General features: G+C 46.7%; 1 protein-coding gene and 1 long non-coding RNA gene across 8 annotated transcripts in view; both read left to right on the plus strand.

The window, feature by feature from the left end:
- LOC108158827 (protein enabled homolog) overlaps positions 1–16,409 on the plus strand; it is a 72,247-nt gene extending 55,838 nt beyond the window's left edge. For 3 of the 7 annotated variants that reach the window (XM_017291525.2, XM_017291531.2, XM_017291529.2), the window contains 2 exons: positions 10,482–11,252; positions 11,320–13,747. In XM_017291525.2, the coding sequence (XP_017147014.1) occupies positions 10,482–11,252; positions 11,320–13,454 (2,906 nt within the window). In that variant the 3' untranslated portion in view covers positions 13,455–13,747. Of the gene's footprint in view, positions 1–3,710; positions 3,753–9,418; positions 9,779–10,481; positions 11,253–11,319; positions 13,748–13,826 lie in introns of those variants that run through there. The other 4 variants (XM_017291524.2, XM_017291527.2, XM_017291526.2 and 1 more) reach the window with 3 other exon arrangements.
- Positions 16,410–25,432: 9,023 nt separating this feature from the next.
- LOC117188460 lies at positions 25,433–26,372 on the plus strand. The gene is made up of 2 exons (XR_004472590.1): positions 25,433–25,608; positions 25,665–26,372. It is a non-coding gene; the product is annotated as an uncharacterized LOC117188460 (long non-coding RNA).
- Positions 26,373–26,510: the final 138 nt, after the last annotated feature.

Raw genomic sequence — 26,510 nt, forward strand, 5'->3', positions numbered from 1 at the left:
CTCGGGGTAAGACGACGAAGGGCAAAGGGGCAAGGGGAAGTGAGTGAGTAAATTTGTATGCCAATTACTTAAGCAGCCCTGACAAGGCAAGACATGAACCGTCCTGGGGCCCAGACCCCAGAGGAGCCTTTTGGCCACGGGTCGGTCCATCTCCGAGTCGTGTTCCTCTGGCAGAAGGGGTCAGAGTCATTAACATGCTGTTGTCGTTGCCAGCATTTAGGACGACATCTGCACCTTTTTCGGTTTTCGTTGCCACCACCTGCCCCTGCCCCTGCCCCAGCCCCTTGCCGAGAAGATGTGGCTGCCACTTATGCGACATGGAAGACATGAGAGGGCGACAGCTTTTGACACTAAAAAGCCAGCCGCATGCGGACAGACACGCCCCCCAAAAAGGAGGCCACAGACACACCCACAAAATGAGTGAATGCCGGTGGTGTCGGTGGGGGGGGGGGGATGAAGGGATAACAGGATAACGGGAAACAAAAATTTTAATACGGCAAAAGAATTTTCCACAAATTCGTTTGTTTGCCTTGGAAAATTTACGCAGTCCCTGGACTGGTTCTCCCTCTCTCTCCCTCTCTCTCTCTCTCTCTCTCCATATTTTTGGTTGGAAAGTTGCTTAAGAAACTTTTCAGTTTGTGGCCTGCAGGGCAGACACGCCCCGCCCCCTCTTGACCCCTGGCCGCCACCCATCCGTGTGGGTTCGTTTCGCTTAACCTTTTGCCTCGGGCTGGGGGTGCCCAGGGATCACACCCTGTCTACACATGGTGTCTGCCCGTCCATCCTGTCCGGAATATGTCGCCAAAAAGTTCTTCACTCCTCTATCTCTTTCTCTCTTTCCTACCTATCTCTTTCTCTCTGTCTTACTTCTTCTCTATCTCTTTCTCTCTTTCCTACTTCTTCCCTATCTTTCGCTCTGTTTGAACTTTTCGGTTACTTTGGTGTTAAAGTTTCTCCCTGAAAAGTTTTCAAGTGTCCCCCAGACCCCAGACCCTGAGCCTGCTCTTTGGAGCCTCATTTGCGGCCCAGTACATCAGAGTTCTGCATAAATTAATTCCTTTAAAATCAATTATCACCCGAAGATAAGTCCATACAAACTAATGCCAAGATATGCGACAGATAGATAGATAGATAGATAAATAGTTACTTCGGTGTGGCTTCCCAACTTATTTGCTCTTGCTCTCTGAGACTCTCTGATTAAGTCCAGCAATCATCTTGAGAACAATTTACTAGATGGGCATTTGTTCTTGGCTAGGAATAAGACCATCAAAGAATCAAAAAACAATACGGTCTGTGTTCCTTCTCTGACTGGAGGCAGGAGGCAGGATTCTGGTGTCTGGTGTCTGGTTTCTGTGTCCTTCTTTGCGGCTAATCAGCTTTGGCTGTGTAATGCGATTTCCACCGCCTCTCAGGGGGCTAAGTCTTGGCTAATGCGTTGAGCTGTATCTGTATCTCAGACTTGTGTATAATTGAAATTGCCAGCAAGTAGGGAGTGGCGTGGCATGAATATTAAAACTTAATTTAAAATGACCAAAAATACAAAGAAGGATAACTGGGGAAACGGCAGCTGTTGTTCCTATCACAGCATCTGAATAAAACCATAGGAGGATCCTTTCCGGCGAAGGGTATCAACGCGGAAAGCCATGAAAAGAGTGGCAAGAGGAGCTTGCCGCAGAGAAAAGGATGCGAAGCCAGCCCGCCACTCACGCAACTGTACAAACAGTGGCTGCAGCAGAGAATAATAATAAAGAAGCAGCCGCAGCAGGACTTGGGATGCCACTGGTGGGCAGGGGGCGTGGCCTGGGGGTGGAGGGCGGGGCCAACTGCCGGAGGGAGCTGGGTGGGGGTTGGGTGGTACACTTTGAAGAGCGAAAAACACATTTTTGCACTTTTATAGCGCAACATCTTTTGTGCACAGACATCCTGCGTCCTGTGTCCTGCGTCCTGCGAGGACCGACAATGAAAGGAAAGAAGGCAACCGCAGGAGGAGGAGGTGGGGGGCTTGGTGGGGCAATGCCTTTAATAAACCCACTTTATTGTTTAGAGCCCAAATAAAATAATCCCCTTAAATGATGCCTTCGCATAATAGACGCCTTTTCCCCTGTCCTGCCTCCTGCCTCCTGCCCGGCTGCCTCCTGCCCCGCTTTCCCGCCTGCCTGCTGCTTATTTTACTGCTTCTGCTTTTGCTCCTTATCCTCGCCCGACGACGTCCTTGGCAATTCGTGCCGTGTTTCTGCTTTGTTGCGTCTCGGCACAGTGGGGCAAACACACGAAAATTAAGAGCATTTTTCTGTCCTCAAATAAAGGAATTTTCACAAAAAATTAAAGCGAACCTAAACCACGGTGCAAAGACAAGGACTGCGACTGGGAATGAGCCCAGATCCTGTGTGTCTGCCTGCGTCTGAGCCGTAGACAGAGCCACAGCCACAGCCAGAGCCAGAGCCTTTTGCGTTAGCGTCACTAATGATGATGATTTTGTGGTAAAACGTTGTGTTTGTGCTAATCGGGACAATATTATGCGGCAGTAAAAAGTAAATGACTCTAGAGAGGGTAGGAGGCGGAGAGGAAAGGAGAGTAGAGGAGGGTAGCAATGGAAGGACAGGGGATGGGACCGGAATGCCACCAGGGGTCAGAGGCAGCGCTAAGGACAGGCAGACGGACAGACAGGAGGGTCGACAGGGCAGCGACAGCTGGCGGAGGCGAGACCCAGCAGCAACGCCTTTCACTGGAAAGATAAAAAGAATCAACAGCAGCCCAGGAGCAGCTAGGAGCAGCCCAGGAGACAGGAGGACCAAGAGCAGGGGGTGCTACAGCGCTAAGCCAAGAAAAGGCAGCCACAACATGGTCTATGGCAAAAAAGGAGAGGAAAATACTAAATAAAAGGATCAACTGTGCAGGGCAAAGGGTGCAACAGGGCGGGTGAGGCGAGGACAACAACCCATAGACAGAGACAGAGGCGGAGGCAGTGGCAGTGGCAGTGGCAGGGGCTGAAGGCATCTCAACATCCCTTAGACACCCGAGACTCGGAATCCGCAATCCGTCTCGACTCGAACTCCAACTCCGACTCGTACTCGTACTCCGGCTCCTCCTCCTCCTCCTCCTCGTACTCCGGACTCTCATAGTCCTCGCCCGAAGCTGACTGCTTGGCTGACTAATGCGAAAAATACGTAATTGCGCATAAATACGGGATTAACAAAGTGCTCGTCGGCTGTCGGCTGTCGACTGTCGACTGCCGGTTGTCGCCTTTGCGGGTCTGAATTGGTTTGGATTTGGGTTGGGTTGCGGGCTCTGCCTGCCTGTCCCTTGTGGCCAAAATTAGGCATTACAATGCATACAAAAGACCCCTGGGGACCATGAGAGAGGGTTGCTTGTTGTTGTTGCTGAGGGGGGGTTTCCCATAAAAAGGGAAACCAATTCAAGTCCCAGGAAATCCTGCGAAACTGTTGCCAGGATTAAGCGGAATTAGTTGTGTGCAACTTAATCAGAAGGCGGGCTTCTCCTGTCATCCCTGTCTGTCCCTTATCCTTATCTTTATCCTTATCATTGCTGACGTTGGCAATCCATCCATCCATCCAGCCATCAGCAGTTGTCCGTTCAGATTATACAGATACTCCTGGGGGATATATGATAGTTTTTCGCTGGAAAATACATTATAATTTATGTAAATCCATACTAATTTGTGCATCCTTTTGGTTCTCTGTCTCTTTCAGGTGAGTTTCCCCATCAAGCAAGGGCTAGACATACGATCTACTGTAAGTATCATCCGTGCCGCAGGATTTGAGTCCTTCAGCCAGAGAAACGGCTCCCCCCTAAATAGTTATCATTTCCGACAGGAGCCAGGAGTTGGCTGGGCTGCAGGATACCAGTAATCGTGCCGTGTCGTGTCACAGCCTCACAGTCAAGTATCCTGGCTGCCTCCTGAGCCAGTGGTATTTCAGGCATGTCCTTCAAGCACACACACATGCAAATGTGTAACTGCATCCTTATTCATTTCCTGGCCCTGTCTTGGCAAAGTCCTCGGCATATGGCTGCCAGTTTCAGCACTTGAGCGCTGCCTCTTTCCCTTTGACGTCTGTTTTTTCTTAGAGATTAATTGGAAATACTTTCGAGAGCAGTGTGGGCGGATCCCCAAAGGAAAATAGTTGAGAGGCTGCTTCTCTGGAACTGAAGCCGCCTTGATGGATCTCTCTGAGAGGAATCCTGGAACGTGCATTTGCCTTTAAAGACTGGCTTCCAGGTTGCAACACACATCCAACAGATCTTCAGCTTTCCTGCGGCGGGTTTTTCTTCATTATTTAAATAATGTTGAGAGCCATCTAGCAGCACCCTTGAGGTTGGATCTCTGCCTGGTATGTGCCGCTTATGCACCGCCATAAATGCGTTGCTGCCGGCCTTGGAATGTCCTGCCTGCCTGGAGTCGAGTTGTGCATTTCTTGGGCGCTTGCTGGGAATTTCCAGTGTGGAATTCCTTCATTCTGGACATGCCTCCTCTCCAGACATTGTATTGCCACAGAGACAGAGAGAGAGAGAGAAACGAAGAGGAGAAGGAATGCTCGGCTTGTACTGGCAGTTGTTTCTGCTCCTGTGGCGTCCTCTGGCACTGGAACCTGCCTTGGATCCCTCGCATTCTCCTTTGTGTTCGTGATTCCTGGCACTTGTTTATCGCCTGTGTACACACGATAGTCCTGCCACGACCCCTTCTGTCTGCGTGTGTGCATCCGAGTGCTGCAGAATGCGACTGCAAACTATTTAAATTGTGTACGAATGCGAGCCGAAAAGTTGGCAAACATTTTTCTTGCTCCACGCAGCAGTCTGCCCCGCTGGCTACCTCCATGCCGCATCCTGGCATCTCCTTGCCTCACATCCTTTTGCGTGCCGGAATGCAGTCGAGCAATTTTCGGCATCGTGTAGACAACATTACTGGAATCCTTTTGCTTTTCCAATTAATTAAAACGAACTCTTTTGCTTGTGGGGGGAAAAAAAAAGACACGGGGAGAGATACAAAAAGGGGAATGTTCTGCGCCCTCAAAATCGATGTTTAATTCCATGATATTATTCGACAATTATTCAAAAATACACGGAACAACTTTTAATTGCTGACATAAAAAAGCCATATTTCTACGAATTTTTCGAGGGTTGGAATACAACCGTTTTGTGGGGTTTTACTTTGAAGTGCGACAAGTTGTAATTAGTCGAGGGCCGGGCCAAGAGAGGGCGGGAGAGAGTGGCGCATTCCCACGAATCACATGGATAAAAGTAGAAAGGATGTGCAAGAGCTCTCCTCAAAATGTATGCCATTTTTATGCCGAAAACCTTGCGATGTCCCTTCAGCATTCGTGGCCGAATTACCTTTCGAAATTACTCTCAAAACCAAAGGGATTCCGAAAGCAAACATCTCCGATTTCACCTGTGCTACGATTGTTTTTGGGGACAGTTGATATATCATCTTGTGTTAAAAAGGAAAAAGCTGAATATCATCTACCAATTAGGAACAAATTTCGATTAGAAGCAAATCATTTGATAAACAAATTCACGAGAAGGAGAGCGTTTGAATGGTATCGACTTTCAAATAGCGAATTCATCTCTTGTCAAGGCTCGGAGAGCAGCAGCAGGATGTGCCGGATGCTCAGGACCTGTTGGGAGGGATGTGTTGGGGGCTTCCTGCACTGTACACAGGAACTGTATGCAACTGCACGATAATGTATGAAATTACTATGCATATTTATTGTGGCTTTGTGTGTCTAATAACCTTGTTTGGCCCGGGCACGGCCATGGTCAGTGGCTCGAAGCGGCCAGGCCGGGATACGGGATGCGGCCTGGCTGGGCCGCCCAAATCATATTACACTGCCTCCTCCCCCGACTTGGGGAAAATTTCTGGTAATTTTAGTTGGCTAAATGGAGGCGTGACCACAGTCCTTCCGTTCCCGATGGGGCGTGGGCGTGGGCGTGGGCATGGGCCTGTGCCGTCGATGGTCGATGGTCCAAATTGATGGTCTAGTCGGGGCAGATCCGGCTGGGACTCGGTTCCTGCGGTCAGTTCTGGCTCCTGTCGTCCTCTGCCCTGCCCCGTCTTTTGCGAAGCTGCTGTACTCCTTGTCCTTGTGTCCACTGCTGTGATGTCCTGCTGGAAATGGCACTGGGGGTCTTTGGAACCGCAACAGACCAGCCATAATTAATGCATGAGCTGCCAACTAACTAAATTCCCAAGCTCCTGTGCCACCTCTTGCCAGCTTCCGGCTGGTCTACAGCTTCGCCATGAGAGGCGGAGGAGGAGGAGGAGGAAGAAGGGAGAGAGTCTTTCCTTTTGGATTGCCGGTCCGATTTTCATTGTGCTGCGGCAGCCGCAAAAGCTCCCGGGGCGTGTGTGTGGCCAGGACCAGCCGGGCAGCAGGAGCCCGGACTCCGAAGCCCCACCACCGTGCTTTGAGGCAGCTGTCGACATGGGTCGGGGCACAGCACAAATGGCACAAATAATTGCATATGAAACCGCAGAAGCAGTTGACGGCCGTCCACTGCTGCAGTGCCCCACCAGCCGCAGGACATCCACAGGACACAGCTGGTAAAATAGGGTGGAGGGAAGGAAAGGGGGAGGGGAGACCAGGCCGCACTGCAACGGAATCAAACTTAATTTATAATTAATTTGTGCTCCACACACACAGTCCGAGACACTCCCTGCAGAATGCGAAAGTAAATTAATGCCAAAGATTTGGATTTGCCATGGAAGGATGCTGGCACAGGAGCCTGCCAGGAGGTGGTTTCTTAAGGCTGCAGGCGGCTACAGGGGGAATGTTTCTGCTGATTGGAATATATTGGCCTTGCCCCCATGCGGAGGAGAATTATTGAATATGCTTGGTGCCCGCACAAAGCACACAAACAGGATACTAATTGGCACCTATTTCGGAGTGGAGGAGGCAGAGGCACCAGAGTACATCTTGCAGATCGAACATCTGGTAATACTCACTCGAAAGAAGAGCCTATGCTTTATCCAAGAGTTTAAGGATTCCAAGGGCAGATATTTCCAGGCCCATTCTAGGCACTCTCTCTCTCTCTCTCTCTGCTGTAATTAGAGAGGGTGTCCAGTGTCCTCTGACCAGGCCACACAATTTTCGCATTTGATTTAATTGTGAATGTATTTATTAAATAAATTATTCATGGCCTGGCCAAGAGTGCACTTTGGCCATCTGAATTTCGTCCTGTGGCTGACCTAAACATGTCCTGGCCACAGTAGCACCATAGCCCCAAGGCCCCATGCCCGGTTGGAGGAGGCCCGGCCCTCCGTTTGCCACTGTAATTAGTTGTGGTGGAATAATCGCCTGTGAATGCTGACAGTTCTCCAATGCAAGGAATTTTCGGCCACTCTACACGGCTGCGTATGTCCTGTGTGTGGGCTGTCCAGGGAGGATGGGCCTCTCTGAGTTTAGCATAATATCGAATGGAATGGGGGGACTCGCCCGGAGGTGAGGATGGATGAGGATGGAAACATGTGTTAATGTGAACAATGTCCTGTTCGTGTGGCGTTGTGGGGGTGCGGGGGGGGGGGGGGGGGGGGGGGGGGGGGGGGGGGGGGGGGGGGGGCATTTTGGGGCCATTGAATGCTCTGTGGTTGGGTGCATTCCGAATCGGAATAGGCAACATTTTAATTAACCCAAGCGACAAAAACCAATTTTGCCGAATGGAACACAAAATTTGAAAATTCGAAAATACGAAAATGTGACAAATGCCACGACAAACAGCATCCGTCCAGCAGCAAAAACAATAGTAATAATAATAATAATAGCCATTGCCTATTTGGCAAAAAGGATGATTCCGATTCGTAGATACGGCAGTAGGGTCCATCGTCCAGTTCATAATTTATTCAGCATTTATTTATTGGCAGTTATGATTGCATTCTGTTGTGGCTGTCCCTCTCCCAGTCGCAGTCCCAGTCTGGTGTTCACTTAATTGACTTTGGAAAATTAGATTTTCATTTGAGCAAATTAACAGAACAACGGCCGCTGCAACAGAGCTAATAAATGATGGATGAATCAATTGAGTGCAGATTTCGAATCACAATTCGACCAGGAGTCCAGGCACTGGAGAGCTTATTAAAATATTGATTAAATGCCCGTAGAAAAAGGCAATTAAAGGACCTACACAAAGTGATTAAGAGATGATTTAGTGGATCCAGTAGATGCCAGTAGATAGATCTGGAAAGCCTGCCACTGATCTGCATCCTTAAAGAGATGCTTCCACCTGCCACTCGATGCTCACAGATTGTTTGATGGACAAATGCCGAATTCCGAAATGCTTGGATGGAACTCCGTCTCGTCGGTCCACATCCGATAGGTAGGCGTGTTTTGTGGTGCCTCTTGGGCTCGTGTCAGTGCGCTGATTAAATTCGGCAAATATTGCTATTGCCTTCTCAATGCAAAGCTGAGCAGCGCTCTCTCGTACTCTGTCTCTCACTGTGCCTGCTGCAGGGTGTGGCAATGCAAAATGACGGTAACGGTGTGGCATGTTCGGGGACTACGAATGGGTCCGGGTCTGGCTCTGGGAACATGTTGAAGTACACAAAACCCATGCAAACAAACAGGCATTGCATGGCAAACAGTCCAAGGGATACAGAGACAGGAGGGGGACGGGAGGTGCGGCAAGGGGTTTAGGCAGATTTCCAGCTAGCAACTAGGAGATTCTCCACACTCCCCGCACTTGGGAGTTGGGCAGAGTGGCAACCATCCAGCCATCGAGCCGTCGAGAAGCTTTGTTTGGTTTTGCTCCGTGCAGCAGGGGCAGCAGAGGCATCAGAACTCTCCCCTGGCCCCCTCTCTGCCCCTCTCCCCACACGGCATTCACATTCGCAGTGGTTCGACGTCGGAATTTTATTGTTGTAGTCTACATCGAATGTTGCTCTGCTGCAGTTTCGGGCATTATTTGGGCTTAGTTTGGTAAATACACTCGTCAAGCGGGGGCGGGCGGGGAGTGGGGAGCACCAGGAGCACCACCAGGGGTGGAGAGAGACGGACGGGGTCCCACGGGGGTCTCTTATAAACGACACAAAACGCTCTAAACCAGGAGCTTATGCGTCGCAGACCCTATCATGATGACGATGATGATGATGATGAGTCCTGGCAGAACTCAAAACATTCCAGCGATGCATTTTCCGAAAGAAAAACTCTCCCAGAACGAAGTCGGCTCGGGTTGGGGTCGAGATAGTCGTTAAATAAATGCAACAGAAATACCAGACCAAACCCAATCTATGAAGTGGAAGTGATGTAAGGGATTGTCAAGGGAAGGGAATGGAGAATGGAGGCTTTAGCCATGTTGCAGATGTTTTCCTTTTCTTTCCACCGCCCCTTGGTTGTGGGCCTCTGTTGTTTTTAACCGAAATGCTAAATATATTCCATATATTGTATATTTTTTTTGCTGTTGGGTTTTCTAGTTGAAATCTCAACTGCCTTTCCAGTTGAGGAATGTTCCAGGCTCGAGGACGCGTCGGGAGGGGCTTTAATGTACACAAAGGACCTGCGAAATGGTTCCCAATCCTACGTACATCCATAGTACATGCCCCGCTCTTCTCCGCTCTGCTCCTTTCTTTTATTTCGGACAACAGCCACGATGTCATCGATGTTGTCGTTGCAAATTCCATTTGGCATTGAATGCGACAGGCGATTCGAGAGTCGAGCAGAGTCGAGTCGGGATTCGTGGGCGGCTGCTGCAACCATCACCTGAGCTGACCTGAAAGGGGCGGAGCTGGCAAGAGCTGGGGCGGAATGGAGCGGAACGGAACAGAACATAGCGCGGCGAAGTGGGATGGGATGGGATGGGATGGGATGGGGGCGGACTGGTCGACTGGTGGCTGTCATATCTGAAAGCAATTTCGCAGCGGGCAACCCGAAAACGAGCAACGAGAATCGATAAATTCGTTGGGCGTGCAATTTGCGACAAGCGGAGGAGCCTTCAAAAGGAAAGCGAGGCGACCGCGGGGGCGGAAGCGATGCTAAGGGTGTATCAAAGGTAGAGAAGTGTACCATCCGCCCACTCCCGGCCTTGCTGGCTCCATGCCACCGCATGCCTCAGTGAGCCGTGTCCGAAATGCAAGTTTCAGGCCTTTGCAATTTGCATTCGACCATCGCTGACGGTGGCGCCACCATATCGTCCACGCCAGTGTCCACCCAGTGTCCACGCCAGTGGGTGTTCGCTCCACCATAGGTATGCAAATTGCCGCAAATGCAACGGGGCGAATGCGCAATTTTTGGTCGACACGCGGAGAGTCGACATCAATCAGTTATTAGCAAAGGAAATCCGACACAGGAGGAATCCCCGTCCCCGACCCCGTCCCCGTCCCTGCCCCTGCCCCTATCCCATATGCATATGTATGCTGTTGTATTTTGTGAAACGCGGATTGGTCTCAGATTCCCACTTGAAGGGCGGAGTCATCCCACAGTACATTCGTCATCGCCATTGCTGACCGAACCCCGTTTTCCCCCCTCTTCCCGTTACAGCGCCACCGAAGGCTGGACAGAAGCGACCGGCAACCAGCCCGGCACCGCACATCCCCGTGCCGCATCACCTGCAGACGCCGCCGGGCTCCGGTGTGGCCGGAAGCCCGGTGCCCCCCACGCAGGGTAGTGGCCTGCTGAACCACGGCCTGCCCAGCAACCACATCGGCACCCCCTCGCCACAGCAGCAGCACCAGCATCAGACGCACCAGCAGCAGCAGCAGCAACATCACCAGCAACAGCAGCAACACCAGGCGCAACAGCAGGCGGTGGCCGCTGCAGTGCAGCAGCAGTTGGCTGGCGTGGGGATGCCCCCGGGGGCCATAAGCGCGGCCGCTGCGGCCAACAGTCGCGGGTCTTTTGCGGCAGCCTTGCGGACTCTGGCCAAGCAGGCGGACATCAAGGAGGAGGACGTGGGCGGGGACCGAAATGTGCCCACATCTGTGGCCCAAGGACCGCCGGCCACGTCGGTGGGCCAGGGGTCGATGAATTCAGTGGCGGGTCGCGGCGGAGCCGAGCGTGGCATGGCCAACAGTGGAGGCGGGGACGATCGAATGGGGGGCAGCAAGAAGCGCTCTCCACCGTCGCCCCAGCCGCCGGAGAAGATCGCCCGGCTGAGCCACACGCCCCAGAGCGCGGCCATGCAGCCGGAGATGCTGGCCCGGAGCGGCTTCCAGCCGTACAGATCGGACGAGCGGCTGATGCATCCGGCGGGAGCCTTCCCCCTGGAGGCCTACTCACACTTTCCGGGCCTGCCGGGGCTTCCACCAGCAGGTAAGAATCGAGAACTCTCTTCGCTGTGATGGCCAGCTCTAATGTGCCCCCTTTCGATCCCTTGCAGCATTCTTGAACCCCGCGGGACTGCAGTACTCGGATCCTTTGTACTTGGAGCATCGTTACCAGCTGTTCCGCGCCGCCGGTGCCCATCACACCCATCCCCATGCGGCCGCCCTGTACCCGCAGATGGCGTCGCCCTACTCGCACCTGTACTCGATGATGCCCGGAGCCGCTCTGGGCATCTCGCCGGCCATGCACGACCGCATCAAGCTGGAGGAGGAGCACAGGGCGCGCCTGGCCCGCGAGGAGGAGCGCGAGCGGGAGATGCATCGCGAGAAGGAGCGCGAGATGCGGGAGAAGGAGCGTGAGATGCGCGAGCAGCGGGAGAAGGAGCAACGCGAGAAGGAGCAGCGCGAGCGGGAGCGCGAGCAGCGGGAGAAGGAGCAGCGCGAGCGGGAGCAGAAGGAGAAGGAGGCCCGCGAGCGAAAGATGCGCGACGAGGAGCGGGAGCGCGACCGCCAGCAGCTGCTGAACGCCTCCCACCACTACTCCAGTCAGCTCTACTCGCCCCTCAACCGCACCCTGCTCGGCAACATGATTCCCCACCTCAACCTGAGCCTACGCGGTCCACCCGGCTCCCTGCACGGCCTGACCGGAATGTCCCACTACCATGCGGCGGCGGCCAATGCCCAGCGGCAGAGTCCGCATGCGGCCATGGGCCTCAATTTGGGCATGGCCGGACTGCCAGGCGTGGCCGCACTGGGCGGACACGGGCCCAATCTGCAGCACCATCTGCAGCAGGCGGCCATGGGGCTGGGCCATCCGGGAGCGCCTGGTCTGCCACACCCAGGATTCTCGGCAGCCGCCCTGGGACTGAGTGCGCATCCCCACAGCCTGAACCTGAGCCATCCACACATGTCCCCGCATCACCCCGCCTCCATGGCCGCCCACCAGCTGCCCCCGCACACGTCTTCGGCAGGGGGAGGAGTGCACAGCAACTCCATTCCGGTGACCGCCGGCTCCAGCTCGTCCGCATCCTCGCCGCACAGCAGCCTCAACCTGACGGCCGCCGTTAAGCTGAGCTCCGAACAGCAGGCGGCCACCTCGACGCCCAGCAGCATCAGCATCAGCAGCAGCGGAGGGGCCCTCACCACCTCGACGGCCAGCTCGCACATGGCCACAATGAGTCACTACTACCACCACGGCCACCTGGCGGCCATGCATGCGGCGGCGGCGGCTGCCAGCGGCCTCACCCCGACCGCTGCTCACCAACAGCAGCCCCTATCGCATCCCAGCTCGCCCAAGATTACGCCACCCATCGCCGGATCGGCTTCTTCCAACGGAGGACGTGCCGGGGGCAGTCCACACGCGATGAGGCATCACCTGGCGGCTGTAGCTGCGGCCGCCCAGCAGTCGGCCATGATAGTAGAGAAGGCCGCTGCGGTTCCGATCAGTCATGAGCCGGCCACCCTTGACCTGACCGGATCCAACTCCAACTCTAGCAACAACCAGACGTCCTCCAACGCCAGCAGTAGTCAAGCAACCACAACCAACCACGAGCTGAATGGAGTCGATTCCAATGGAGCGTCGCAGGGAGAGACCAAGGAGCAGGGTCCAGCAATCAAGGAGGAACAGACCCTGAAGAGCTCTCCACCCCCGGCGGCCATCGAAAAGAAGCCGGCCACCCCGAATGCAGCCCCCGAGAAGCCGGACAGCTCGCCGGAGAACTCTTCGCGACGCAGTGCCAGTCCAACCTCGGAGACCAACACCTCGCTCCCGGCGGTTGTCAGTGGCGTCACTGCAGCAGTAGCAGCAGCAGCAGCAGCAGGTAAAAGCTCAGAGGAGACCCCAAAGATTCTAGAGTCGGCACCGACTCCCCCTGCCACTGGTGGGGTCAAGCCAGATGCAGGAGAATGTCTGGAGGAGAAGCAGCGCACTCGGTTATCGGTGTCGCCGGCCCCGACACCGGTGCCTGTTTCGGTTGTGGCTTCCTCGCCAGACACCGTCTCTGCTTCCGGGGGGGTTACCTCCACGACCAGTGGCAGCACAACTCCGCCGGTGGTCAGCAGCAGCACGAACATAACGGGCAAGCCAGTCGCCACGAGCGACGAAGTGTCCACCAGTGCCAGCTCAAAATCAGGGCCCACAGACACAGAGCCAGTGGCATCGGCGTCGGCTTCGGCATCGGCCAGCAGATGATCCCCCCGCCGGGCTCCGCTTAAGTTTAAGTTTGAAAGTCGCCTCGGATCGGAACTAGTTAACATCTACCTTCAGTAATCTTAACTAAGCGATAATTTAGTTGTTAGTCGGAGATCTTTTTATTTATACAAGAATTTGTAATGTATTGCCAACGCTGGTTAGATCCAATTCTGAATGTTTTAATCCCTAATCTTTAATTAATATTATTATTTGCCCCTATTTAAATGTGAAGTATAGTATATACCTTTAGAGATTGCTTGAATAAATCCTTTTTGTTTAAAGTTAAAGTACCATTATCATTTGCCTTTGGTTTCGTTGTACCCCTACCGCCATCGAAGAAGATTCTCCAACTATAACTTCGGTGTATTGCAGATGCCGCAGACAGCAAGCCATCGCTGGGCGGACTGGGCCGCAGCAACAGCTCGGAGGAGGCCACCGCCTTATGACACCAGCTCTTCAGCAACTCGAACAACTAACTAACGAAAAACTTTGGCGACATCGGAATGTATTTGCTCTCAGAACAGGCGCTCCACCAGCAGCGCAAGCGGATGCTCGACGAGTTCCTGAAGCTATAGGAGAGGCCTGGATAGGGATATTAGATTTTGAATTCCAGTGAATACAACCCCTAGATACACAGTAATAGCGAACCATCTGAATCCTCCCCCCCCCCATAATGAATGTATAATTGTATAATGAATGTATAATGGTTAATGGATAATGGATAACAGATATCAGATATTTGTTTGTTCTCGGTGTTACAATCTAACGTTTACCCCAACCAGTTGAATACAATTCTACAGCAAAAGACATTTGAAATATGTGTAAAGAGTCTGTCTCTACGCTACGAGTAGTCTGCATTAAATGTAACACAATGTATTGTGAAATACTCGATATTGAAAGAATTATCATTGTAAGATCTTTTAGGCACTTCCATAGAGCTCTGAGTGTAGTCTTTGTGTGGTGTGGAACATGTTCACGGCCCGTCCCGGTTCCCGTGTGTGCTCGTTACCGATAGTTGTAAATTTAGACTAAACCTCTGTTAAGAAATTTATATATATATATATATATATATATATACATACATACATACAAGCAGAAACCAGAGCAGGAACGAGAACGGAAACGGAAATGAATGCAGAAACAGAACGAGAAACAGAAACAGAAGCAGAAGCAGAATTATACAAAACATACTGAGTAGCTATAATTTATTCTTAAATTGCTAATAATTGTGATTTGGAGAGTACGAAAAATGAACAAAACCGAAAACAGAAAACGGAAAAATGTATGAATACAAAGTGGGGAAAAAAACGGAACTGAAATTTAGATAAAAAATCAAATACTAAAATGAGGATAAGATCATCTGGCAAGGATGAGTAGGATGAGCAGCGAAAGGCTTAAATTATTTTTCGAAATTGATCAACTTTTGTATGCAACCCTTTGGCCCTTAGCTTTTCATATTATTTGGGATCATTTTGTACACAATACACAGTTGAAGAATCGCTTCCATCTACGGCAAAGACCACAGCAAACATAACACAATATAGCAAAGAGACAGAGAGGCAAAGAGAGTGAGAGAGGAGGTGTCCCTTAAGAGAGGCGTATTTCTTAACCGCTCTGATTGATGTTTATAGTAAGTAGCTAATGGCATAAACCCTAAAGAATGTCTCGAGGGGATCTACATATATCCATAGTTTTTGTTCCCTTTTCCAATCTATGCCCGAAGTGTTTTTGCGTTTGAGATTGCCTAAAATTTCGAAGACTAGACGTACAGATTTATATTTTTTTTTTAATGCATAAATCTCGAGCAATCTGTGATATTATAAAATGAAAAAGACAAAAAAAAAAACAAAAAAAAAAACCAAATCAAACCAAAACTCAACATATTATTGCGTATGAGCCTCAATCTGAAGTCTCTTGAGGGCCAATACTGGAAATTCAGATCAAGTTTTCGAAGCAGGGTGTACACCGAACCGCAGAGTGCGGGACTGGACCCCACCAGACCCCCGGAGCGGAGGGAGACGCGACACAGCCATAGACACCGACATGTTCCGATCACATTTCCTTACAAATTCTGCCATATGCAAGTCGATTTTTCCTTTGACAAAACTATGTGTATGTACCAGTAAAACTGAAAGTGAATATATTTTAATAAACTAATCGTAATAGATTCTTGAATAATATACAGATAACTGATATCGATTGGCGTGCATCTAATAACCTAACCCACAAATGCCATGCGATAGCTAATCAATTTAAAAAACAAATAGTTTCAAATACAACCTAAACAATTAAAAACCAAAGAAAAAAAAACAAATGCAAATAAAACCAAATAAATTAAATGTACTGTACTTCTCCCTCAATCTTCGTTGTGTGTGTAAACAGAATACAAAGTGTAAAACATTAAATTGTAAGCTAACCGAAACACAATCAAAATCGAAAACCAAATACACAAAATCACAGATCATACAGCATACAGCATAGCATCCATACATACTTTGACCATTGACCGTTGAGCCTATCATTGATAGCAGACAAGCGACTACGGAAGCAATTACAACCAGGAACTGTAGAGTACCCGCTACTGAACTTTTATCTGAAATCTTTATTACAAGTAACAGAACAGGATCACAACTTCAAGCTCACAAGTTCACTCTTTAAATGCAATTCCAAATCAGCTGTCATCATTACGACGCTTAGGTATAGGTATGATATCTGAGCAGATTAAAGAACCTCTCCTCCCAGATTTTTATATACCCTCATATTTCGTCCCATAATTGCACAGGAGTAGCGGGTACAACCAGAAACAAACATTCAAACTACAAAACAGCGCACCAGTATAAATACAGCGTTCAACCATGTGGCAAACGATATGCGAAACCAACATTTAAACAATCTTGTACAACATTACCTAAGGCATTTATGATTTTATGAAATAAACTGTATGTAAGGATTCAATTGATTTGCTGTGCTTTTTATTAAAATGGTCGCTGTATTGATTCTCCTGGCAAGACTCGATTAGCTTATTGGAGCGTGGGATGTCCAAGGTCAGGGTACACGATATTCCCTGTGGATAAATCAATGGGCTGCCTCGCCTTAGGCCTTTGCTGGAGCATCTCCCATTCGTCCAGGCGGTCTCACCTCCAGTCCAATGTTGATGCTGGTGTCTAGAACAGCTGGCTACAACGTCTGTGCTGGTGTTGCTCATCTTCAATTCGTTTTGATCTCCAGGTTCTGCCTGCTAGGAAGTTCCTTCGGGACAGCTGTCTTGCATAGCTGCCGATCGATCTGTGCCCGCGGCCCACATCGCTTGTTGAGCACTCCAGCCACATCGCAGGAGCGTGGCTCTTTCCAATTCCCTCGAACGAAGGATTGCAGGACATCTCGCCAATGGTCTCCAGCTTGTGTGTTAGCATCAACGTACGTGCAACCATCCGAGCAGCGGCTGCAGAAGCCTCTGTGCCAGCATGTCCTCCTCGGCCACTGACAACCACATTTTATTAATTTTAATTACTATTTTAAATAAATTAAATGTGTTATATTATGTGCTATATGTGTTTCCATGTGAAATCTGCGCAAAATAACATTAAAAATGTGTTTATTTTCTAATATTTTCTAAATTTTCCGTTAATATTGATACTCGTTGGTTTCTACATTCGATAGTGGAAACAGTCGATGGTACCCACTATCGATGTTTTTCCAGCCCACATATCGATAGAGTCCTGAGCTGTATCGATAGACGTCATCGATAGAACGAAACTGAGTAAGCGGCGCCAAAATTCAAACCATCTTTTACACAGCCTAAACATGGTTTTGGTTTGCACTAAATGGCCTGTGGCAACCAGGAGAGGGGCCACGCGGGTTATATTATAAATATATCTCGTTGTTATTACTTAGATAGTAGATACTAATGTTTTCCGCTTGTTTATTTATTATTAGATTATTATTAATTATTATTTAATGATCTTTGTAATGGGGAACACTATCCAAACTACAAAAAGGAGTGGCACGTCCAGATCGGTTCACAGTTAGCGGAGAAAAGTCAATATTTTTAATTGGGGAAAATGTCCTTGATCCTTAAAAAGGACTCCAAATCAGGGACATTTTTTCGATAACAGGAAGCCATCCGCCTAGATCAGCGCACAAATAGCCGGGAAAACGTCTAAAGCTGGGGAAAATATCCTTGATCCTTGGTGCTTGAGGACTTCATGAAATCGCGGACATTTTTGGGATCACAGGAAGCTGTCTCACATCCCGATCCAAAAATAAGGGAGAAAACAAAATATTTATATCTGGAGAAAGTATCCTGCATCCTTGGTCCTTAATAAGGAATACATTAGATCGAGGAAGCTATTCCGAACACAGAAAGCCGTCAAACGCCTGGATCGGGATCCAAACAACAGAGAAAACACACAAAATTTGTTGTTGTCAATTGTTGAACAACAAATTTTTTTTTTGGACAACAATAACTTTCAACTTGCGACCGCTGACTGGGCCAAAAACGAGAGCTCCAAATCTGGGATACCAGGCGAACAGAAATCAGCAGAGGGTCACTAGTTTTTTTAAATTTTTTTTAATTTAAAAGATTCTAAAGAAAATAGGAAAAAACGAAGAAAAATAAATTAAAAGAAATTTTAAAAAAGTGACCCTCTGCTGATTTCTGTTGGCCTGGTATCCCAGATTTGAAATTCGGCCGCTACACCATTTTGAACGGCCAAAGAAAATAGGAAAAAACGGATAAATTAAATTAAAAGAAATTAAAAAAACTAGTGACCCTCTGCTGATTTCTGCTCGCCTGGTATCCCAGATTTGAAATTCGGCCGTTACGCCAGCTTGAACGGCCAAAGAAAATGGGAAAAAACGGATAAATTAAATTAAAAGAAATTAAAAAAACTAGTGACTCTCTGCTGATTTCTGCTCGCCTGGTATCCCAGATATGAAATTCGGCCGTTACGCCAGCTTGAACGGCCAAAGAAAATAGGAAAAAACGGATAAATTAAATTAAAAGAAATTAAAAAAACTAGTGACCCTCTGCTGATTTCTGCTCGCCTGGTATCCCAGATTTGAAATTCGGCCGTTACACCATTTTGAACGGCCAAAGAAAATAGGAAAAAACGGATAAATTAAATTAAAAGAAATTAAAAAAACTAGTGACCCTCTGCTGATTTCTGCTCGCCTGGTATCCCAGATTTGAAATTCGGCCGTTACACCATTTTGAACGGCCAAAGAAAATAGGAAAAAACGGATAAATTAAATTAAAAGAAATTAAAAAACTAGTGACCCTCTGCTGATTTCTGCTCGCCTGGTATTCCAGATTTGAAATTCGGCCGTTACGCCAGCTTGAACGGCCAAAGAAAATAGGAAAAAAACGGATAAATTAAATTAAAAGAAATTAAAAAAACTAGTGACCCTCTGTTGATTTCTGCTCGCCTGGTATCCCATATTTGAAATTCGGCCGTTACACCATTTTGAACGGCCAAAGAAAATAGGAAAAAACGGATAAATTAAATTAAAAGAAATTAAAAAACTAGTGACCCTCTGCTGATTTCTGCTCGCCTGGTATCCCAGTTTTGAAATTCGGCCGTTACACCATTTTGAACGGCCAAAGAAAATAGGAAAAAACGGATAAATTAAATTAAAAGAAATTAAAAAAACTAGTGACCCTCTGCTGATTTCTGCTCGCCTGGTATCCCAGATATGAAATTCGGCCGTTACGCCAGCTTGAACGGCCAAAGAAAATAGGAAAAAACGGATAAATTAAATTAAAAGAAATTAAAAAAACTAGTGACCCTCTGCTGATTTCTGCTCGCCTGGTATCCCATATTTGAAATTCGGCCGTTACACCATTTTGAACGTCCAAAGAAAATAGGAAAAAACGGATAAATTAAATTAAAAGAAATTAAAAAACTAGTGACCCTCTGCTGATTTCTGCTCGCCTGGTATCCCATATTTGAAATTCGGCCGTTACACCATTTTGAACGGCCAAAGAAAATAGGAAAAAACGGATAAATTAAATTAAAAGAAATTAAAAAAACTAGTGACTCTCTGCTGATTTCTGCTCGCCTGGTATCCCAGATATGAAATTCGGCCGTTACGCCAGCTTGAACGGCCAAAGAAAATAGGAAAAAACGGATAAATTAAATTAAAAGAAATTAAAAAAACTAGTGACCCTCTGTTGATTTCTGCTCGCCTGGTATCCCATATTTGAAATTCAGCCGTTACACCATTTTGAACGGCCAAAGAAAATAGGAAAAAACGGATAAATTAAATTAAAAGAAATTAAAAAACTAGTGACCCTCTGCTGATTTCTGCTCGCCTGGTATCCCAGTTTTGAAATTCGGCCGTTACACCATTTTGAACGGCCAAAGAAAATAGGAAAAAACGGATAAATTAAATTAAAAGAAATTAAAAAAACTAGTGACCCTCTGCTGATTTCTGCTCGCCTGGTATCCCAGTTTTGAAATTCGGCCGTTACACCATTTTGAACGGCCAAAGAAAATAGGAAAAAACGGATAAATTAAATTAAAAGAAATTAAAAAACTAGTGACCCTCTGCTGATTTCTGCTCGCCTGGTATCCCAGATTTGAAATTCGGCCGTTACGCCAGCTTGAACGGCCAAAGAAAAAAGGAAAAAACGGATAAATTAAATTAAAAGAAATTAAAAAAACTAGTGACCCTCTGCTGATTTCTGCTCGCCTGGTATCCCAGTTTTGAAATTCGGCCGTTACGCCAGCTTGAACGGCCAAAGAAAATAGGAAAAAACGGATAAATTAAATTAAAAGAAATTAAAAAAACTAGTGACCCTCTGCTGATTTCTGCTCGCCTGGTATCCCAGATTTGAAATTCGGCCGTTACACCATTTTGAACGGCCAAAGAAAATAGGAAAAAACGGATAAATTAAATTAAAAGAAATTAAAAAAACTAGTGACCCTCTGCTGATTTCTGCTCGCCTGGTATCCCAGTTTTGAAATTCGGCCGTTACACCATTTTGAACGGCCAAAGAAAATAGGAAAAAACGGATAAATTAAATTAAAAGAAATTAAAAAAACTAGTGACCCTCTGCTGATTTCTGCTCGCCTGGTATCCCAGTTTTGAAATTCGGCCGTTACACCATTTTGAACGGCCAAAGAAAATAGGAAAAAACGGATAAATTAAATTAAAAGAAATTAAAAAAACTAGTGACCCTCTGCTGATTTCTGCTCGCCTGGTATCCCAGTTTTGAAATTCGGCCGTTACACCATTTTGAACGGCCAAAGAAAATAGGAAAAAACGGATAAATTAAATTAAAAGAAATTAAAAAAACTAGTGACCCTCTGCTGATTTCTGCTCGCCTGGTATCCCATATTTGAAATTCGGCCGTTACGCCAGCTTGAACGGCCAAAGAAAATAGGAAAAAACGGATAAATTAAATTAAAAGAAATTAAAAAAACTAGTGACCCTCTGCTGATTTCTGCTCGCCTGGTATCCCAGTTTTGAAATTCGGCCGTTACACCATTTTGAACGGCCAAAGAAAATAGGAAAAAACGGATAAATTAAATTAAAAGAAATTAAAAAAACTAGTGACCCTCTGCTGATTTCTGCTCGCCTGGTATCCCAGTTTTGAAATTCGGCCGTTACGCCAGCTTGAACGGCCAAAGAAAATAGGAAAAAACGGATAAATTAAATTAAAAGAAATTAAAAAAACTAGTGACCCTCTGCTGATTTCTGCTCGCCTGGTATCCCAGTTTTGAAATTCGGCCGTTACACCATTTTGAACGGCCAAAGAAAATAGGAAAAAACGGATAAATTAATTTAAAAGAAATTAAAAAAACTAGTGACCCTCTGCTGATTTCTGCTCGCCTGGTATCCCAGTTTTGAAATTCGGCCGTTACACCATTTTGAACGGCCAAAGAAAATAGGAAAAAACGGATAAATTAAATTAAAAGAAATTAAAAAAACTAGTGACCCTCTGCTGATTTCTGCTCGCCTGGTATCCCATATTTGAAATTCGGCCGTTACGCCAGCTTGAACGGCCAAAGAAAATAGGAAAAAACGGATAAATTAAATTAAAAGAAATTAAAAAAACTAGTGACCCTCTGCTGATTTCTGCTCGCCTGGTATCCCAGTTTTGAAATTCGGGCGTTACACCATTTTGAACGGCCAAAGAAAATAGGAAAAAACGGATAAATTAAATTAAAAGAAATTAAAAAAACTAGTGACCCTCTGCTGATTTCTGCTCGCCTGGTATCCCAGTTTTGAAATTCGGCCGTTACACCATTTTGAACGGCCAAAGAAAATAGGAAAAAACGGATAAATTAAATTAAAAGAAATTAAAAAAACTAGTGACCCTCTGCTGATTTCTGCTCGCCTGGTATCCCAGATTTGAAATTCGGCCGTTACACCATTTTGAACGGCCAAAGAAAATAGGATAAAACGGATAAATTAAATTAAAAGAAATTAAAAAAACTAGTGACCCTCTGCTGATTTCTGCTCGCCTGGTATCCCAGATTTTAAATTCGGCCGTTACACCATTTTGAACGGCCAAAGAAAATAGGAAAAAACGGATAAATTAAATTAAAAGAAATTAAAAAAACTAGTGACCCTCTGCTGATTTCTGCTCGCCTGGTATCCCAGATTTGAAATTCGGCCGTTACGCCAGCTTGAACGGCCAAAGAAAATAGGAAAAAACGGATAAATTAAATTAAAAGAAATTAAAAAAACTAGTGACCCTCTGTTGATTTCTGCTCGCCTGGTATCCCATATTTGAAATTCGGCCGTTACACCATTTGGAACGGCCAAAGAAAATAGGAAAAAACGGATAAATTAAATTAAAAGAAATTAAAAAAACTAGTGACCCTCTGCTGATTTCTGCTCGCCTGGTATCCCAGATTTGAAATTCGGCCGTTACACCATTTTGAACGGCCAAAGAAAATATGAAAAAACAAAAAATTTGTTGCATGTACAACAATTGACAACAACAACTTTTGTCGTTTTCTCCGTTATTTGTATCCCGATCAAGGCGTTTAACGGCTTCCTGGGTTCGCAATAACTTCCTTGATCTAATGTATTCCTTATCAAGGACCAAGGATGCAGGATATTTTCTCGAGATATAAATATCTAGTTTTCTCACTTATTTTTGGCCCGATCGGGGGGTGCCATGGTCCTCATAGACTTCAACTTCAACCATACATATTCCGTTTTTTCGGCTATTTGTGGGTCGATCTGGGCGCGCGACGTCTTTCTATGATCGAAAAAATGTCCCTGTTTCTATGGAGTCCCTATTAAGGATCAAGGACATTTTCTGGGCGTCCCACGCCTTTTTGTATTCTCGATGGTCTCCTGCATACAAGAACAGCAAGGATCATTTTTTTTCAATAGTTATATTAATCAGAACTTAGCTTAGTATAAGCAAGTGGAAAACATTTGTATCTATATTAAACGTAACAACTCTATCTAGAGTCTAGTAGCCCGCGTAGCCCCTCCATTGATTGCCATAGTCAAAGTCCTTGTTGTCGATGGCCAGGTGGAGGGATGACGATGGCTCCGATCTTGCAAGTAGTGAGCTTCTGTCCTGTCTTGGATAGGACTTCGTTTGGCGGGGGGAAATCGGATAGGACTCTGTTTGTGGCAAGGAGTAGGGTACATAAGTTGCTCTGTGATGGAAGATATATTTTAAAATATGTCCACAATTATATACTGATTCACTTACATGTCTCAAAGCTGAAGCAGCGTTTGATTCGACGACGTATGAATGGGGAGGTTGGTGACAAATTTTCCCGTTGACGTGAACGTTCCACTGTTGATCCCTAGTCCCTACTGCAGCAGACCGGGCGCCATTGTCGACCCAGCGACACAGCAGCGGCATCATGGCTAATGCTAGCAGCAGGACAGCCAGGGGCTCCCACAGTCCAGCTAAGAGCACATCCCTTGGACCTCCCGATAGTACAGGAACCGCCGGGGAGTTTGCGATGGCCGCCGATCAGGCGAGGGAATCAAAAAATAAAAGAAGAAGAAATAAGAAAAAAATAGTCAATGCAAAAGATGAATACGGAGGAAACAAGGAAAACGCACCCGGCTTGGGCTGGCTCATGATGACGCGGTGGTAGCCGAACGCCAGAGCCGAATACCCTGGAGTCTAATCCAGAATCCATGTATGAACTGGCACATCTATATACAGTGGTGCTCATACACTTAAGCCACAAGAACTACACCAAGAATTTAAGCGAAAATCAAGAAAAGTTTTTATTTTACAGATCCCATTTTTTGTCTCAAATTAGTTCTATATGTCAGTGTTTTAATAAAACAATAACCAAGTTATGAAAATATATAGTCAGCGAAATAATTAAAAAATCTGAAATCATCTCCAAAATGTCCTGCTCATATACTTAAGCCACCTGAAAAGAAATGGTTAAAAAAGTTAAAATTTGCCCAGTATTCCTAGTATTTTTAATAAAACTACTTTAATATTGAGTAGGATGACCTTTCTGCTTAAGAAAAGTGGAGCAACGCCTTGGTATTGAATCTACAGGACGTGCGCACTGTTGAGGGGTGACTTTCCTCCATTCTTCCTGTAAAATTCGGCACAAATCCTTTTAATTGCTGTTTTTTTTTTGGGCAACGACTTGGTTTAGAATTCCCCACAAGTTCTCTATAGGGTTCTGGTCGGAACTCTGCGGAGGCCATTACAAAACATTGATTCCCTCTTGGTTAAGCCAAGAATGTATGTATGAACTGTATGGTATAGTGCTAAACCAAACCTAATTACGCGGCGCAAAATTCAAATAGCCAAAAGAAAAAACCTAGCTTTGGTTTTCAGTAAATTTAAACTGCACTGAATGGTAGAATTTGATTTATTACCTCTCTATTTAGAAATACTTACCCCACGCTAGATCTGAAGGAGAGGCAAAAATCGAGCGATATCCCCAACAACGAGGATGATATTGACAACTCCGGTAGAAAGGTATGGAAGAAGAGATGGTTTCCGTCTTCTTGAAGATCGATTCGGCCTGTGACCTGTGACAGGCCTCTCCTGCAGAAAGGAGCTGTGCACATGTCTAGGACCTGCTGCTCGCTTTTCCTGACCGCCTGCAGGACGAGGCCAATGAGCGTCTTCTGGTTGATTGGATTGGTGTGTATTTTGTGTAAATATTCCAGTTTGTTCCCAAGAAAGCTAAAGATAATTCATTGAACCAATCTGCATGAAAGTTAGCCAGGGCGCTCTTGCAAGTTCAGGGAGGTGGCAGGCAGCTGCACTTTTGGCGCATCCCCGACCCGCATTCGGGCAGTAGCCAAATCATGTTCAACTGATGATCCCACAAGGGTCCTGAATGGAATTAAATGCAACCAGCATAACTGATGGAGGGCCCACCGGTAGCTGGCAAACTGACGCAGAGCAGAAAACCACCCCTACCGCTAGCCCCCCCACCCATAGCTAACTGTTTTGTTATCATTCCTTGAAGAACCCTTGAGCGAACTGAACACCATTCCAAAGGACCGAAAGAACCCCCTGAGCGTGAGAAACGGAACAAGATCGCCAGAGAAATAGCAAAATCTTGACTAATTACTATGCACTCAACTGGTAGCTGTAGATCTGCTTAGTTCTGTTCAGTTCGGTTCCCATAGGGCACAGTCGCACAAAACTGGGGGTGAGTGACCCAACCATAAGCTGAACCCACCACCGAGTGACAAGAGCCAAGATTCGAGATTCGAGAAGCAGAGCGATCTATGGGCAGAGCGATACCAGCATAAAAATGAAATAAACATTTCCAATTCAATTCATTTCTTCAAGCGAACCCTCGTATTGTCATTGTTATGACCCAACGGCACGCACCCGGTTACCCGTTCCCGGCTCCCGATTCATGGTTCCCAGTGCCAGACATTCCCCCTCTGGTGGCACGCCTGCGTCATGCGAAAGTATTTTCAATTCAGAGTTTTGGTGGTGGATTTGTCCGCAGCCTATAAATAGCCAGGCCATATCGGCATTACGGCACAGTTCAGTAGGAAGTGCCGCCGAGTAAAGACAGAGGATCGAAGATCTCACTGGGCCCAGCCGCCACCGCCTTGTGCGGCGGCCCAGCCAAGGCCAAGCTCTCGCTCTTCTTAATTAAAGTCAATTAATTCCATTCAAAGTGAACCGATAAAAGTGCTATACAATTTCCCGGAATCTGCTCTACAAAATGTAAGTACGAGGAGAGTGACAACGTTTGACCCGCAGCTCACGAAATCCTGTTTCAGTCTCTACAGGATCTTCAAAAGTGTTCAAATCCCTCAACAGACCGACCGATAAACCAAGAAGTTAAAGAATCTTAGACCGATAAAGATACTATTGATCAAACTCAAAAGGTTGTCAGTCGCAATGGCAAATTCCACAATATTTCACACCCAATAACAGGAGAGGGTTCGATTTAACCACTATACAGACCATTCAGGAAATGTGGAAATGCTCTACCAATCTATCTAAAACTCAGATGAATCACGGAGTCAAAGCAGAACGTGCAACAAATATGTGAACGAATACGACTCTCGGCTTCTAGAACAAGTTCGCTTCTCAGAACTGAAATTCATTTCCTAATTTTCTAGGAAGAAGAAAACTCTTCCAATCATTTTCCAAAGTTTTTCTTTGGTCATCAGAAAATAGTACGTTAGTTAAAAATCCTAATGATTTATCAGTTGGGCAATAATCAACATCAAAGCAGAATTTGTATGAATCAGATATAGGCAATTCTTAGCCCACTCAATCATTGGATATCCATCCTTAGTCTACAAGAAAAAATAAGTTGACGATCTACAAAACCACAGCAGTTATCCAAAAATTCTTCCAAAATTATGACTTTAGCTTATAATTCCAAAACTACATAACATTTTAGTTGATCATATTTTGTGCCTTTTTAGTTTTGAATTTCTTATAATTTTTGTTGATGTTTTCGTTATACATTTTTGAAAGCTATAAATTTGTTGGTCTAACAATACCCTCGATGACAGCTTTCACTTAAGATAGGAGCTAGGTGACAGATTATCAGGAAAGTTTCTTCGACGTGTATTGCCAATAGCAAAGCGTGTTTTTGTTGCATAAATAATGAT

The sequence above is a fragment of the Drosophila miranda genome, chromosome 3 (assembly GCF_003369915.1).
Source record: "Drosophila miranda strain MSH22 chromosome 3, D.miranda_PacBio2.1, whole genome shotgun sequence".
NCBI lineage: Eukaryota > Metazoa > Arthropoda > Insecta > Diptera > Drosophilidae > Drosophila > Drosophila miranda.